The sequence below is a fragment of the Heliconius melpomene genome, chromosome 14 (assembly GCF_056956725.1).
Source record: "Heliconius melpomene rosina isolate 202511_hmr_F chromosome 14, ASM5695672v1, whole genome shotgun sequence".
NCBI classification, from domain to species: domain Eukaryota; kingdom Metazoa; phylum Arthropoda; class Insecta; order Lepidoptera; family Nymphalidae; genus Heliconius; species Heliconius melpomene.
Window position 1 is genome coordinate 553,783 of NC_140402.1, and position 15,350 is coordinate 569,132.

The 15,350-nt window shown below is 35.3% G+C and overlaps 2 protein-coding genes across 2 annotated transcripts; one reads left to right on the plus strand and one right to left on the minus strand.

Annotated features, from left to right (window-relative positions):
* The first annotated feature begins 1,796 nt into the window (after positions 1-1,796).
* Positions 1,797-4,529, plus strand: LOC146531828 (esterase FE4-like). The gene is made up of 3 exons (XM_085197372.1): positions 1,797-2,005; positions 2,728-4,004; positions 4,322-4,529. Exons 1-3 carry the CDS (start codon positions 1,832-1,834, stop codon positions 4,494-4,496), a joined length of 1,626 nt encoding a protein of 541 aa, XP_085053498.1. The 5' UTR covers positions 1,797-1,831; the 3' UTR covers positions 4,497-4,529.
* Positions 4,530-7,655: 3,126 nt separating this feature from the next.
* On the minus strand, positions 7,656-14,103 carry LOC146531829 (esterase FE4-like). Its single transcript, XM_085197435.1, has 3 exons — positions 13,777-14,103; positions 11,865-13,144; positions 7,656-11,005 (listed from the first exon to the last, which is right to left on the minus strand). Exons 1-3 carry the CDS (start codon positions 13,948-13,950, stop codon positions 10,831-10,833), a joined length of 1,629 nt encoding a protein of 542 aa, XP_085053561.1. The 5' UTR covers positions 13,951-14,103; the 3' UTR covers positions 7,656-10,830.
* Positions 14,104-15,350: the final 1,247 nt, after the last annotated feature.

Here is a 15,350-nt window from a genome sequence, read left to right on the forward strand (position 1 = left end):
TATGATTGAGGAAAGGACCTTGAATCTGTCACGCTTATAGTAGCAGTAAATACAATCCTTATTATGAAGATTGATGCGACCACATAATTGCATTTTTTTATAAAACAATTAAATATTATGTAAAAAAGATTCTCGCGCGCGAAAAGACTAGTTACAAACTTTGATTGCGCCTCTTCTCTTGCAATATTATACAAAAATTACTATCTAAATAGACAAAAATAAATAAATTCTTAAATAAAAAAAAATTATAGATATACAATTATAGATACACTATTAGCCTTTATTACTTACCAACGTAACACGGAAACTCTCATCAATTTCTACCAAGCTGTAACTTCCTTCATGCACTTCATTTCTTCTTTCTCTTCTCTCTTCATGCTGAGAAATCTGAGAAATGTGGGACAGTGAGAAATGTGAGAATTGCTGACTGCAAAAGCGAAACCCAACCACACTTTTTTAACAAATTGCTACAATCGCTTTCTTTCACACCACTTCACACCATACCACTAGTGTCTTAACACTACATCCCTGTGATTACCCCCCTTTATGCGGGATAAAGCATGACGAAAAAATAAATGTAATAATGAGCGTACGTGTTAATAATTTAAGCCGGCATCATACAGGCATACCTATACAATGTTGTTCTCATGGCTATCTTGATTGTTGATTTGATCGCTATCTAAATTTTAATTGAAATAAATGTTAAATAATATTTAATATAAAATGTAGAAATCGTAAAATTTATATTACTTTTTTTATTTATGGCGGGTTACGGTTGAGGCCTCGTGGCGCAGCGGCTTGGCTGTGAACGCGACCATTCCATTCGGGAGAATGAGGCAAGACAAAATATCACGTTGAATCCCGCCACTCGCACCGTCTCCAAAATTGAAGAAGGTGAAGACAACGGAGTATTTTGGTAAATAAATTACCAAAATACTCCATTTATCCATCAGTGCAGAAAGAATAATGAAAGAGGCCTACACCTACAGTTCTTGGAATACTTGTAAAAGTAGGCTGGCGATGAGAAAATAAAGTCGAGGTGACATTTAAGGGACCCGTGTAACCTTTTGGTCCCTTTATGTAAACAATGTTATCTTTATCAGCAAATTTATATATGCAAAATGCGTTGTGCAAATTCATATAACTTCAATAAGTCATTCTGTACTACATGTGGATAAACCATTTTTTCCCTTACTTTACAAAATTTAGTCAAAACAATCCAAGGTGGACTATTGGGTATTTTGTCGATTATTGTTATCAGATCCATTTTTTTGTCTTTTTCCATTTCCGTTACTAGCTCTATCATATAATGGAGGTTCCATGGCACATTTTTACTACTTACATATCTTTATTTTTCTTAAGCCCAAGACATTTCTATTGGATCTGGATGGTATGGAAGTTGTCTCAGAATGTCTGCGCCCCAACGACTTTCGAAAATCTCTTAGGTAGGTAGGTAAATTTTATAATTATTAACTAAATAAAATAATAGTACATATTATGTATCTTCTACTACTAGGTATATAAATAATAAGAAAAATATGGCCACGAAGTGCAAAAAAATAAAAATAAAAATAGTTAAATTGTACATTTAAATTATTCGTCATAACCTTGAGTTGTGTCAGTCTATGAACAAAGTTAGAACGGAGTGATCGTGTAAGTAGTTTTTTTATTTAAACAGGGAAGTACAGACCATTCAGTATTAGGACTCTTCGTTCTCCGCTTTCCGCCTGTTTTAGAGACATTAGTTTCCTCAACTTACCTATAGTCACCGTTCCACTACGCCAAGCTGTCATTATTAATGTTTGTTTTTCAATTTTCAGCCACTTAAGTGATGAAGAGGTATTGGCTAGTGCTATGGTCCCTGTGGGCGGCGCGGCTGGTGCGGCAGCCGACGCGGCCGGTGCGCGTGGGCGGCGGCTGGCTGCGCGGCGAGGTGGCGCACGACGGCTCGCACCAGCGGTACATGGCGGTGCCCTACGCCAGCCACCCGGTTAAACGGTTTATGGTAAGATTCGAATATCTTTACTTATTTACAATATTGAACGCGTTAATCTCAGGAACTATTGCTTTGAAATGAAAAAATGTATTTGTCTTGGATTGGAGGAAGGCTAGGCTAGGATAGAAAAGGTATATAATTTTTTTGTTATTTTTAATTGAACGTGCAAGGGAAGTCGCGATTAAAATCTAGTGATTCCATAGAAACGTATAAAAAAGTAATTATAAAATATTATATTTAGTAATTTTCATTATATATTTTTTACATGACTGCAATAAATCATGGTGTAAAATCCAATGCTACAAAAACTGATTTGAGAATATACTTAAATAATGAATCGAATAATTTTTCGACCTACGATTTTATCTCATATAATATATATGCAATCGTCTTATTTTTTTTTTGGCTTTGCTTAGTCGGCTTGAAATGTACAAAGATCAGCTTCACGGGGTTAGACACTCCGTTCCCCACTTTCCGTTGAATTCTGGAGGCAAAGCGTTTTGAGTGGCGGAACTCAACGCCAGGCTTTGGTGCCAGAGCGAAGAAATGAAAATATTTATAAATAATAATTGATTTCCTCGAGTGGGGATCGAACCCACAACTGTCACGCTAAATTCACATCGTCACACGTCTTTATTATATCTTTCTATCTTTGTATATTATTTACATCCGAATAGAATTATCGAATGTCTAAAAATATTTTGTAAGACAAAACTTGATTCTTATTTCAGGGTCCCGATCCTGAGCCTACTTGGAGAGGCATCTATGACGCCATAGATGAAAATATACGATGTTACCAAATATTTGCTCCAAATTGGCTTTCAGGTCAAGAAGATTGCTTAATTTTAAATATTTATACACCTATGGATGCAACAGATACAACAAAATATCCTGTCATAGTCTACATCCACGGCGGTGGATTCTTCGAAGGTTCTAGCAGTAGTTTTTTGTACGGACCTGATTATTTAGTAAGCAAAGGTGTAATACTTGTTGTTATAAACTATAGACTCCAAGTACAAGGTTTTACGTGCTTAAGAATAAAAGAAGCTCCTGGAAACGCAGGTATGAAGGACCAGGTAGCTGCACTGAGATGGGTACAACGTAACATTGGAGCATTTGGGGGAGATCCCAATCATGTTACTCTTATGGGTGAAAGTGCTGGAGCTACTTCTGTATCTTTTCATTTGGTGTCCCCAATGTCGAAGGGCTTATTTCATAAAGTTATTATGCAGAGTGGCTCTTCATTAGGGACGTGGTCGGTACAATTTAAGCCAGTCTACATGGCCAGCTTAGTGACCAAAGCCATGGGATACGACACAGATGATCCCTATGAAATTTATGATATATTGATTCAAAAATCTGATTTTGATCTCATAATGACAAGAGTACCAAGAAAAGAAAATAATATAATTGTTTCGGAGGTACTGCATACACCATGTGTGGAAAATATTATAGAAGGTGAGGAACCTTTTCTTACAGGATTACCACACGATTTATTTTCCAGAGGAGAATATCATAAAGTTCCCATGATTATTGGTACTTGTAATTCGGAAGGCTTACTATTTGTTAATATGGAAAATGATACAACTATACCCAATATTAAATTTGAGAAATCTTTGCCGAAACATTTGGAGATTCCAGTTGAGGAAAGGGCAGGAATTGGCAAAAAATTAATGAATTTTTATATGGATGGTAAAAATATATCACAAGGAAATTTGGTAAACCTTTCAAGATTTCACGGAGAAGTTTATTTTGTCACGCAAGTGTTAGAAGAAACTCAGTTATTGTTAAAGACTAATAGTAACCCTATATACAGTTACCTTTTTGCTTATGATGGCTGGAGAAATATTGTCAAGTTGTCTCTTATGAGTGGCCTGAGCCGAGCAAGCGGGGCTACCCACGCTGATGACCTCTTTTATTTATTTAGCCAACCGCTTTTATCAAAACTTTTTGAAGGCAAGATCATTGATAGAATGACTACAATGTGGACGAACTTTGTTAAATATGGGTAAGTCGACATATGCGCGATACTTATACAGCTCTATTTTTATTAGAATAAAATTTATAATTGAATTCATTGTTGTTGCTACAATTTGGATTACGCAGTCCTGGTACTGAATGCTGTTCAGTTCATGGTGAATGTGCAAGCGAAACGTGGGTATTATAGAAGAAGTGTGTATTATGAAAGATAGATGAATGCTTTGGAGATGCAATCTTTTCGTAGGATATGTGGAGTTAGTTTAGCTGATTGAATCCTATGTTTTGACCGTTACAATTTTTTTTCAAACCAAGTGAATCTATATACAGTTTTATATAATTTTTCAGGGACCCAACCCCGGAAGTAACTGATTTGCTACCAGTGAAGTGGTTACCAGCGAGCAAATCGAACCCACACTCTCTGGTCATCAACACAGATTTCTCCACTACGCCGCTGTGGACCACTGAATCCCTTAAATACTTAAGTGAACTTTATGCCAAATATAGAAGGAAAAAAGACTAATTAGTTTTAAGTATACTCAAGTTTTTATTTAGTTGTAAGTTACTTATTACTATTTGTTTTATTTTTTTACTTACGTTTATTTTTATTAACATTACGCTACATTCCGCACAACAGGCAATCTGGGGAATCTATTGTTAAGACACTCTGTTCTCATTAAAACACGATCCCCACTTTTCGTGGAAATCTGGGGTCATTGCGTGTTGAGTGGCGGAACTGAACGCCGCGCTTTGCCATGTTACCAGAGAGAGGAAATGAAAATATTAACTATTATTTCCTGGAATTGAAACTGAAAACTGGTCTCTAGGCTATATACTATAATACTGTTACCTAAAGGTAGGTATAAACTTTAATAATCAAAGTTAGAACAATTAGGGCGACACGTGATCACAATCAACTCATTATTTGATTAGGGTGGTGGGTTACACTCTAAACCCTCGATAATGACTGTTCTTTAACTACATGTCATTTAGATAGATAATTGTTTGAGATATACCTAATAGTTGAGACCGAAAGGACGCCGCAAAAGTGTGCGACGATTTTGGGTTCGGTTCCCACTTGTAATATTTAATACTTTCATTTCGACGCTTTGGTAACGAGGCAAAGCATGTCGTTCAGTTCTGACACTTAATATGCAAAGTTTTGAAAAGAGTGTTCCGAATGGAGAACTTCCTCCTTTTACAGAAGTCGGTTAAAATGTAATAAATATCCCACTAAATCACTTAATCGAAACTAGAAGTTCTTAGACTAAATACAAATGGTGAAATTATTTTGTAATGATAATAATATAATGTAAGTAGCGTCGTCTCTACCTCGGTGTATATTACCGCGTCCTGCTGCTTTAATTACCCTGGTAACCTTTGACATGTATATTGTATATGTAATAACGGCCGACCCCGTGCAGTGGCACAGTGATTGCCTGTAAAAACGATGGCTGTGAGTTCAATTTACACTCTATGGAAAATATTTTTTCGTTCATTTCATAGCTTTGGCAGACAATCTTGGTAGACAAGCTTTGGCGCGCTAATCTCAATGTTAGAATTGAAAAAAAAAATATAATTCCGCCACTCTCCGGCGGAATTCCGCAAAAAGTACCCCGGTTCCCTCTGCCTGCTTTGCTATGTTCAGGATATTGTATCCTGGATACAGCGTGAAGTTAAAATATAAATATAAACAGAAGGTAGGTAGTTTCCTTTCTATACAAAACACGTAAAACAAACGAAGGCAGGTGCGATCGTTAGCACAGCTCCATACAGATAACTGCTCCCAAAATTTCTGTTATCTCCAGAACCTCGGTTATCATTTTGCAATATTTATTAGCTGCCGCATTAGTCGAAGGTAGATAGCGTGACTAATGCGGGTCGGAGGGACATTTTTGCACGTATCAAGGAAAGTGTTGTGTGGTTTAAGCTAAAGGAGCACGGGGGCTGTCGTGCTGCAGGGGCACAGCCGTGTGACTGTAAACGCGATTGGTTGTAGGTTTGATTCCGTTTTGAGATAATGAAATATTTTGTTTTTATTTTTTCGTTCTGGTAATGAAGCGAAGCGTGGCTTTCAGTTTCGTCTAAATATGCAATCCTTTGAGAATTCGACGGAAAGTGGAGAATGGAAGTGTCTTAATGGGATTTCAGTGTCTTGACACTAAGTTTTCTAGGTTCCCTCTGCATACCCTGCTGTGTGCGGGGTATATAGCGCAAGCTAAAGGGATGTATTATGTATATGATGTTATTATTTGCAATGTAATTACATTTTCCAAATAAATATTGTTTTTTCCTAAGTACGAGTATAACGTTACTAGAGCGAGGAAATGTAAATTTAAATTTTGTCCCACAAGTGGAAATCGATCCCACAACCACCATGTAGTGCGCCACAGCGGCCCTTAAATAATGAATTCCTACATTAATATTAAAAACGCTAACTCCTATAACTTAGCTCGCATATCATAGCAGATTTGTAGCCGGTCAGGTTATTGTGGGCGATTTCCCCCACTTTTTAGTTTATCCCGGGGTTCAAACCGACTGACCGTTAACAATCCGTCTCTGGCTCAAACTATTAACATAAGGGTCTATAAAGTTGCCCCCCATTATTGTAATTGTTTGAAGATTTTGCATTATCTATGACGGGGCTTGAGTTGACTTTAAGCTGTATTAGTTGAAAGCTGGTGTTAGTTTGTTTATTATTTGTATGTTTAGTTTCGATTTCCACTTGAAGGAATTAATTATTTTCATTTCCTTGCAGATATAATATGGCAAAGAAGACATAGCGTAGCGTTCATCTGAAAAGATTGCTATATGGGAAAAATTATAAAGCTGCTTTTTTTTATTTAAAAAACATGAAGTGTAGGCAGAGGGAGCCTAGTGTTAAGAGTTTAGGACACTGTCTTACGTCTTCTTTAGTAGACTACTTCTCTTCTTCTATTTTATCGACGTCCCGTCTCTTCGTGACTTAACTTAAATAGAAAAAGAAAATAAAACATTTCGACCATTAGAATGAAAATCGAACTAACAACTATCGTGATCTTTGTATAATATAAGACACTGCCCCACCATTTCTAAATAGAAGATACCAATATCTGTTCAATACATAGCAAAAGCAAAAGGAAAAAAACAAATAAAATCAATTTGCTAGTGATCCATTCGTCAAAAGAGAGTATTTTAGATCCGGACTGGATATAACCATTCATCGGAGTGGGTTTTAATAAGAACGTCTCTAAGCCGGAAATTTGCTTGCCGCCTCAATGGGTACCCTATTCCGGCTAATCATTCCTCTAACAATCTTATCGGGGGGTCTGTTTGTGTGTTTATTTGTGGGTATGTTGGGATTAGGCGCGAAGAATGTGGGTTCGAAGTTTGTGAAAATATTATGAAGGAAATAAATAGAAATCTCGAATAGAAGTCAGAATAAATAGAAGTCTTGGCATAGTTGGTATACGTGGTAAATGATTATGAATATAAGCAATTTAGTAGAGTATTCTTCCGTGTTACCATAATCTCTGCTGGAAAGTGGAATATGAAAGTTTTTTTATGGGGAATGGACTGTTTTAACGCTAGGTTCACAGATTCCCTCTGCTTATGTGCGATATCATCAAATTTATGGATCGAAATTTCTATATTTAAGTCATCTGATATAAATATTAAAAATTAAAGGCAGTTCTTCCTTTAATGTAATTTATTATATTCCTTTAATGTAATTTATATTTATTTATTATATATTTTTTATTATTATAGACTTAAATACAAATATTAATACTCTTGAGCTCGGAGCATGGCCTTGAGCCTGGGGCATGCAGACAGATGTAGGCCTTCAGGGGCCCCTTTACAATGCACTACACTCGCCTTCACTGCTCTAGCTCAATGTAGAAAATGATCCCAAAGGAAATGACTACCGCCTTTTATACAACTTAGTTACAAACATAGCTGCCTATCGAACAACTATGTTGCTATGGCATATAAGTAACAGACAATATATTATTGTTATTAAATATAACAAGTTAACAAGAGTTCTTTTGTATTGGATGTTAATTAAAATTTTGAAAAAGTTACCTCGAGCTCTTAGAGCATGTCAAGTGTCATACACAACTTTTATTTATTAACATCTGACCATGCGGGCGAAGCCGTATGAGAAAGCTAGTCAGTAGTAGGAAGTTTATATGCAAAATAATTAATTTGCTCTAATTATTTATAATTCGCCGTTTTTATAATAACATGTAAAAACAAATGAAAAAAATACACACAATAGAATAGTAGTTCATGCTATTAGACCAGTATAATCTATATAAGTTAGTCATTTTCTACACAAACGTTTAACATAGTATGTCTGAGAACACTTGACAGTTGTTATTGTTTAAAATTTTTCTAATATTATTGTTAAATAATCTAATATTTCAAGTTAAAAAAAACAGTGTTTATTACATCATTAATCCAATAAGAGTTAAGCGAAATCGAACAACGTAGATTTAAAATCTTAATTAATCTAAAGTTAGTACGTCAAAAAATATATATAATATGAAAAAAAATAATGATAATTTTCAGGGTATTATAAAAGTGTTTTTAAATCGGCACGATGGAGACATATGGATGTACGAAAAAAATACGGTAATCTATTAGTTTCATAGATTCTGTGCCTGATTGTAAATTATAGCAATGCCACTATTTCTATTTTATTAATGGATTTCACTCTCACTCACTTTTTTCGGTTAACTCTTTTTTGTGGTTCTATTATCGAGTATCGAGTAAACCTTGTTACAATACTTGTCGATGAGCTTAATATACATCTTCAAAGTTTATTTCGCTTTTCATTAAAATATGTTTTGTGGTTTTTAAAAGAAAGTTTGTAAAAGTAGTATACTTAATTTCAAAACCAGTTCAAGGTTGTAGAATACCAGGCCAAGATATATTGTGAGTTCGATTATCACTTTATGAAATGATATATTTAATATTTAATTTTTTTCTTTCTGGTGTCGAGGCCAAGGATAAAGATAAAAAAATATTATAATAAATCTCTCTCTTTCTCTCTCGCACTCATTATTTGGAATTTTTTGAACATAATTAGAAATGAGTTTAATGCTATGTTTGCTTCTGACTATCAAAAACAGTCAATTCCAGGAGTTGTCATTTAATGATTGAGCGACTGATGCCAAAGGAAATGAAAATATCATTCAACTCCCGCATGTAATCAAACCCACAACCGTCTCGTTTACAATTAGAAGATTTGACTGCGCCATGACGGTCTACAATATTTATATTATAATTGATTAAAACATTTTATGAATATACGTTATTTATTACAATGTTATCAAACGATAATAAAGGACATAAATTTTATCTGATAAGAAGCAAGGTATGATAGATAGATAGAGAAACTGTTACAGGTGATAGAGGTCATTGCCAAGTGTTTGAACGTTAACATCGACACTAAGAGCTCTTTGAGTACTATTTTTGGGTTCTAAATCACGTTTCAGTCTAGTAGTAGGTACATATTTTGCCAATTTTCATAAAATTGGATATAAATTACGTTATTCTTTCGCTTTCTATCAAAAGAAAGCAGATAAAATGAAGATGTTTTTTTAAAATATAAAAATTAAATATTTTGATAGAAAATTTTGAGAAAAAATAAATTGAAAATTACAGCTTGTGACAAAATTTTACCGTTTCCAGTCGGGTATACATTACAACCATACCTCACTCTTATCTTATAACCAGACAAAGCCCGGCGTTGAATTCCGCCATGTCTCTAAAACGGTGCGTGGGGGGCGGAGTCTCATAACACTGGGCTCCCCCTACCCTCCTTCTACACGAGGGATACAATGTGAAATTTAAAATATAATTATATAATGCAAAACTAAAAGAAATCGTTAGGTACCTTTGGGTAATATGTAATAATGTATTACTCATGTATGTAAATGTAAGGTCGATATTACGACCGGTATTTTATACACTGTATTTTTAAAAAACTTCTATAAATAATTCATACCTACATGATGGTGCAGGAAAACAAGTTTTTATTAAGCATCATAATTTTTATATGAATTATAATTTAAAACTAAAAAAAGGAAAAAAAAAAAAAAAATGTTGAGTATTTTGTTTCTCATGTGGGGGTGGTAAGTGGAATTCACCCACTTAGCGCAGTAGAACAGCGTCGAACTGTATGCGGTGGTAGTGTGTTCGAAAAATAATTTAAATTTTAAGTCTACTCTCGCAAGTCTAATCCAACAAAAAATTGATAAATTTCTCAATTCATACAAGTACTTAGCTTCTGAGATTAGCGTGTTCAACCAAACACACTATTCACCTTTATAATAGTAATTCACAGATTTTTTAATTGTATAAACTAAAACTTAACTTGACGCTTTATCCCTAGCGGGGTAGTCAGAGAAAACGGAGCGCCTTACGTTACGGTCTCTACATACCTCTTTGCCCTCGTCCACTGTCATCAGCCTCTTCATCCCTCCAAGCCCTCCGGAGGGTCCTCATGCTTTTTACGTGATCTTCCTTACTTCCTTACTTATCTTTGATATTTGTTGTGTTTATTTGTCAACCGAGGTCTCCCCCTACCTCCCTTACCACTCACGTTTCCATCACAAATCTTTTTTGCCATTCTTTCATCACTCATTCGTTCGACGTGCCCAAACCAGTTAAGTATGTTATTCTTCATTCTCATCGTGACAATCTCGCTAGTACTAGCTCGCTAGTAGCTAAGCTGACCGCATATCCCCCGAAGAGTTTTATAAAAGAAATTTATAAAGTTTTATAACATTAGCAATAAATTTTACATGTTTTGTAATGTAAAGTAAACAAAACAAAACAGAATAGGGATCTAGTAATAAAAATATTAAAAATCAATCATTTTTCCTTCTATATTTGGCATATACATCTCGCAAGTATATAAGGGATTCAGAGGTCCACAGCGGCGTGGTGGAGAACTCTTTATCGATGACCAGAGAGTGTGGGTTCGTTTTGTTCGCTGGTAGCCACTTAACTGGTAACAAATCACTTACTTCCGGTGTTGGATCCCTGAAATTAAAAAAAGTAAATAATATTGAAGGGACATAAGTTAATTCTCTGTCAAACCATTCACTTCTTTTGTATTTATTTTACAATTTACAAAAAATGTCAAGCCTAACGCCAGAGCTGAAACAATTTAGATATCTACGTTCTCCATGCTTGCCTGTCCGGATTGTATTAAAGCACGTGCAAGCGTTTAAATGGTATTCAAGTCATTTATTTGTACGTAAATCTCGTTTTTATCTTTGTTCTCCGTGTAATGCAGAAGACGAAGAGATGAAGAGAAAATATTGGCATATGTATGTCTGCTAACAATCTACGTCTGTTATTCATACATCGTTTCTCGTAAACAAAATAAGCTATTAATAAGCTCTCTAGTAAATAGCTAGTAAACATAAATAATTAGTAAACATGTTATATAATAATATGAATAATTTTATGATAGAATTCTAGTTAATTATACCATTATAACACTATTTGAAATTTGGCAATTGTGTTCATATTTTGAGCCTATAATATAAATTAATTATTATTAATTCAATAAGAAAATTAATTATTAAGTAAGGCCAGTCACGGCGCAGGGGCACAAGCATGTGACAATAAGCACGACAGGTTCAGGTTCGACTTGATTCTCACCCAAGGAAATGAAATATTTTATATTCTCATTTTCCTCGCTCTGTAACCAGGTAAAGCGTGGCGTTGAGTTCCGCCACTCAATACGCAATGCTTCCAGAATTCGGTGGAAAGTGGAGAACAGAAGTGTCTTAATGAGAATGGAGTGTCCTAACACTAGGTTCTACGTTTCCCCCTACCTATCCTGCATTATGCGGGCACAACGTGAAACTAAAACAAATCTATGAATACACACCCATATTTGGCGAAATTTGTCCACAGCGATGTCATTTTTTCAATCATCGTATTTTCGAACAGGTTCGGCACACCTGGTATACTGAACAAGTAGAACAGTTCATCAGCGTGCGTTGCTCCTGGTACGTTTCTGAGTTCTTTTCGTAATATTTTTTTAGGGAAATTCCTTAAACCCTCGTAACTAAACAGGTAGCTGTACACAGGCTTATCGTTGGTCTTTAAATATAATTCGATCTCCTCTAAAATTGATACAGACATAAACGCGTCTCCTTCAAATCTGGAAATGGCAACTAAATCATTTTCTGATATATTTTCATCATTATTATTATTATAGAATCTTTTAAGATTTTCTGCAATCTCTTTCCGCTTTTCTTCAGGCAATTCTAAGTTTTTAGGTAAAGATTTTTCTAACATTATATTTGGTATCTTTGTGTCGTCTTCTAAATGAGCAAATAGTAATCCTTCTTCATTATTCATACCAATAAGTATAGGAACTTTAGAGTACTGACCTTTAGAAAGTAAATCGTATGGTATTTCTGTTAAAAATGCTTCCACATCATCTATTTCATGTTCCACGCAAGGTGTATAAAGGACTTCAGAAACTATTACGTTATTTTTTTTTCTGGGTACTTTAGTTGAAACCAGATCTTCGTCAGATTTTTCTGATAAAATGTTATAAATTTCATAAGGATCTTCAGTGGAGTATCCCATTGCTTTTGTTAGTAAACTGGCCATGTAAATAGGTTTGAATTGTATCGCCCACGATGCCAGAGAGGAACCACTTTGTAAAATAGCTTTATGGAACAAACCTTTAGACATTGGTGAAACTACATGGAACGACACGGAAGCCGCACCAGCACTTTCACCAAAAATAGTGACACTGTTAGGATCTCCACCAAATACTTCAATATTACGTTGAACCCACTTAAGAGCTGCCACCTGATCTTTCAGTGCAGCGTTTCCTGGGGCCTCTTTGATTCGTAAACAGGCGAAACCTTGGATATTTAATCTATAGTTGATTGAAACGACAACCACACCTTTCTTAACTAAATGTTCTGCACTATACAAAGCCCTATTGCCAGACCCTTCAAAGTATGCTCCACCATGTATGAAAAACATAACTGGATATTTCTTTTTGGAGGTAGCATCCATTGGTGTGTAAATATTAAGAACTAGGCACTCTTTCACTCCGCTAAAGCTTGATCTTTGCATTTGTGGACATTTCACGTTTTCATCTATAGCGTCATACACTTCTTGCCACGTCGGTTCTGGACCAGGTGCCTTGAAAGATAAAAATATTATTTTATTAATCCGAATATATCAAGGTATGTCTTAAGTAGGTAAATAAGTTAGATAAATAATATTTTCTTTATATTTTAAATAAAAAAAAAGAAAATAAAATTTAAATAGGTTTCCAAACTTTAATTTTATATCGTCCTAATATTTTTAACATCTTCATGTCAATTTTGCTACTGTGATGAATGTAAACAGTTTAATCATCTAACCAAAACAAACAAACGCCTTCGTCGAGCAAATGGAACTTATTTGATGTTTATATAAAAGTTATCGATTACAATTATTTTAGTAAACATATTTTAATTTCCCTAATTTTGTAAATTTTAAATATGAGAATGAATGACCATAAAGTATATAAAGTGGCACAGCATATACATACGAGTACATGAAGCTACGGCTGTGTCTTCGCTCTATACATATAGGCTGCGTTAAGTTCTGTTACGTTCTCAGAGATCGGTCAATACGAGACGGACTGTCTTAACATTAGATTTCTACATTCTATATTACAGAGTACAAAACATGAAGTTTGAAAATCGAGCATTGGCGTAATTATCCAACAGTGCACGAAAATAGGTTGATGATGATGATGATAATGATGTTTACCTTCATAATCTTACCATAAACGGTTTAACCGGGTGGCTGGCGTAGGGCACCGCCATGTACCGCTGGTGCGAGCCGTCGTGCGCCACCTCGCCGCGCAGCCAGCCGCCGCCCACGCGCACCGGCCGCGTTGGCTGCCGCACCAGCCGCGCCGCCCACAGGGACCACAGCACTAGCCAATACTTCTTCATCACTTAATATTATCATTAAAACCGATAAATTACTTGTAATTAGCACAAATGAGTATCAACAAACAATATTATTATGACATTTTAATATAAATATTTATAAAATACTATTTGTTCGTATATGTTAATATCGCACGTTTGACTCTAATCGGTCTTGTCGACCGACTGATTCGGATTTTCAAGGCCATTTTATCGCATATTATATTGCGATAGGATAATTAACTATTGATTTAGCGTGACCTCTGCTGTAATTTATTTTATTAAATATTTCCATATAATCCGCACTGCGCTGGTTTGGTTTTTTTTTTTATAGTAAAAGGACGAGGCAAACGAGCGTTCGGGTCACCTAATGGTGATCACCGCCGCCCACGACCGCGTGCAACACCAGAGGAGCTACAGGTGCGTTGCCGGCCTTTGAGGTGGAGATAGACACGCTTTTTAATGGTACCTATATCGTACCAGCCTGGAAACACTGCCGCGGGTAGACCGTTCCACAGGGCGGGGTTCCGTTGGGTTGTGCCACTCAACACGCGATGCCTTCAGAAATCGGCGGAAAGTGGGGACCGGGAATGAAGTGTCTTAAAACTAGGTTCCCCGGGATACAGCGTGATGCAAAAAGCTTTTTTTTCTTTACAGTTAGACAGTTAAAGAGAATATAGTGTTTGCCGACGTAATGGAAATAATTTGAACATACTTAAACACTTCTTTGTTAGGGGATCGAACCCATTCTCTCGAATCCTCTATTGCCTCTTAATCCCCCGATGGTAAATGATAATATTTTTATATAAGAAAAAAAAAAGAAAATCTCGAAACACACACCTTCAAAGACACAGTGTTAGGTACCTATATCCTATAGGTATCATCAACGTACCAAGGCATGAAGGTCACATTAAGGCTTCAGGTTCAACATATTCAGATATATTTTCTCTTACTTATTATAAAATTAAACTGTGTAAAGGATTATATTATTATTTTTAATGTGTTTTTTATTTTAATCTTCTTTATCTTTGTGTATTATAAAGTAAAGCTACTACTGATGTATCTATACAGCAAAACAGAATTATTCATGAAGAAGATTTACTTATATAATTTATGGTTGACGAGTTTTTTGGGTTGAAAACATTATCTTAGGAACTAGAAGGTGGAGTTGAAAAGTCCTTTTTGTGTTTTAGTAGGCTATAATAATCATGGAACCCACTGTCCCTGCGGTTAGTGTTAGTTACTTCCGATACTTTACCTTGAAAACTGTCATGTATCATAAACCATTATTTATTTCGATTTGACCACGCGAGCTTAGTTGCAGAAAAAACTATTATTTTATAAGAGTAAAACCAAGAATATTAAAGATATAGGTAATGTTGTAAGATACATAATATTTTTGTATTGGTGTGCCCACCCTCAAA